Source organism: Octopus bimaculoides, chromosome 6, assembly GCF_001194135.2.
Source record: "Octopus bimaculoides isolate UCB-OBI-ISO-001 chromosome 6, ASM119413v2, whole genome shotgun sequence".
NCBI lineage: Eukaryota > Metazoa > Mollusca > Cephalopoda > Octopoda > Octopodidae > Octopus > Octopus bimaculoides.
The window spans coordinates 6,526,088-6,528,389 of record NC_068986.1 but is presented as its reverse complement, the minus strand read 5'-3'; the positions used below and the strand labels follow the sequence as shown (position 1 = coordinate 6,528,389).

Below are 2,302 nucleotides of genomic sequence, written 5' to 3'. Positions count from 1 at the left end.
TACAGAATCATTTGGGGGGACATAACTTTCGCAAGCCAGGAGGAGGTCGAAACTGATATTTCAAAGTTCTTCGCTTTGAAACCAAAAGAGTTTTACATTGATGGGATTAAAAAGTTTGTAAATAGATGGAAGGAAGTCATAGATAATCAGGGAAAGTACATTGATGATTAAATTTCAATTAAATATAACATTTGATCACTTGTTTTTTTTATTCAAAATTCGGACAGAACTTATGGGATGACCTAATACTTCTCTCAATAAATTAATAACAAAATATTACAAACCTGATTAAACGTTTATGAAATTCTCCAATAGAATATGTTCCACAATTTTGCATACCAGGTTCACTGCAGATAACAGTTTGATAGCCTCTGGAAATGCAAAACACGTAATATTGATATAGGACAATGGAATTTACAGGAAAAAAAAAAAGAGTTTATGTACCCACAGCAATTTTCAATATGTTATCTATATGTATCTGTAACTGGACAAGTTAATAACTGGACTGTTTTATTTTAAACAACCTCTGTGTTTTATCAACAACAAATAAGGTCAACAAAGGAGCCTCCTACTCTCTTTCACTCTCTGGTTGTTTGACGAGTTAGAAATAGCAATCAAATCTCCCTCAATTCACAGAGAAAAGAACACATTGAATAATGTGGTTCCAGGTTCTCGATACAGAAAAAAAAACATGGGATGACCATGGTTAGAATGCTTTTAATCCCAGGTGCACTCTGTCAAAATTGACTTGGAGCTAAACAAGAATAAACTAATAATATTCAAGAGAAGGATCTTTAGCGCAAAAGTCTCACTGTTATGGATACAAGCAATGCAGCTGCCTCCACATTAATCAAAATAACCATTAACAGAGTTTATTTCTGACTGACAGTCAATCTACTAATTATGTGTGCCAACAATAACGATATTTAAAATGGAAAAATATTAGGATAAAAGAAAGTTAATAATAACCCAAGTAATTAATGATTTTTTTTTAGTATTGTAGTAAATGTTACATATTTAGAGTGTTACAACAATTGCAGTGAAGAAACAAAGATTTTTTTTTCAACCATCTTAACGGCAATGTTCTTAGGGTTTTATCGACTTTTGAGAAATAAAAGGATATAGTATAAATGTATTAAATAAGGGTTTACATAAATATGAGGGAGAGGAGAGAGAGATACCAGCTAGAGCTTACACATTAAGAAAATGGCCAATAAAGGAACAAAGGTACAACATTAAATAGATTTAATGTCTGTCTCTCTTTCTCATATATATATATATATATATATATATATATATATATATATATATATATATATGAAAGAAAGCAATGGAGGAGGCCATTAAAATATGAATAAAGTAGCAATTGCAAAATGTTAACATGTTTAATAGCTAATCACATGATGTAATTTCCAAAAAGAACTCTTCAAATTTCAAAAGGAAGATATATAATTAAAGAATTCTGAAGTGAACTTACTTTTCTCGAATAGCTTCAGCAAAAAAGTAATCCTCAGCAAGGTATTTGCCAAAAGCTGACATACCACCTGCTTGATCAAGAAGCTCCTTTCTCATCAAACATGACATTCCAGTGGTACAGTTAATACCAACAAAATTGGCACTTAAATAACATCGTGATTGCTGTGTTCCAAAGAACACCTAATGGATTAAGAAAGAAAGAAAGAAATTCAAGTGAGAAAAATTATCAATCATATATATTTTTTCTAAGCATATATATATATATAAACTTCTCAAAGCAGTGAAACACTTTCTTTTGGACAGGGAAAAGAAAATTAAACTTCAACACAACTGTACAAATATATATATATATATATATACATACACACACACACACACACCTATGTGTACAATTCTTTTTATATATATATATATATACATACATACATACACACACACACACACACGTGTATAATTCATTTTTGTGTATGTATGTGTATATATATATATATATACACACACACACACACACACACATGTATAATTCTTTTATGTATATATATACATATGTATACACACACACACACGCCCACATCTAATTCTTTTACACACAAATGAACATTAAATAGAAATAACATTGATAACTTGTAAAACAAGATACACAATGTTTTGAAGTAAAATCATTTGATTTGTTTTGTTCTCCATTCATCATAAAAGAAATAACATATTTTGCATGGCTTAGCAATACATTTCAAGATAATGCACTTTACACACACACACACATACACACACATATATACAATACATATATATATATATATATATATATATATATATATATATATAT

General features: G+C 29.3%; 1 protein-coding gene across 1 annotated transcript in view; it reads right to left on the bottom strand.

The window, feature by feature from the left end:
• The window catches only part of LOC106867446 (ceramide glucosyltransferase), a 105,953-nt gene that overhangs the window by 14,699 nt on the left and 88,952 nt on the right, over positions 1–2,302 (bottom strand). The window contains exons 6-7 of the mRNA XM_052968588.1: positions 1,478–1,656; positions 285–371 (exon numbers count right to left, since the gene is read on the bottom strand). Of these exons, the coding sequence (XP_052824548.1) occupies positions 285–371; positions 1,478–1,656 (266 nt within the window). The remainder of the gene's footprint in view (positions 1–284; positions 372–1,477; positions 1,657–2,302) is intronic.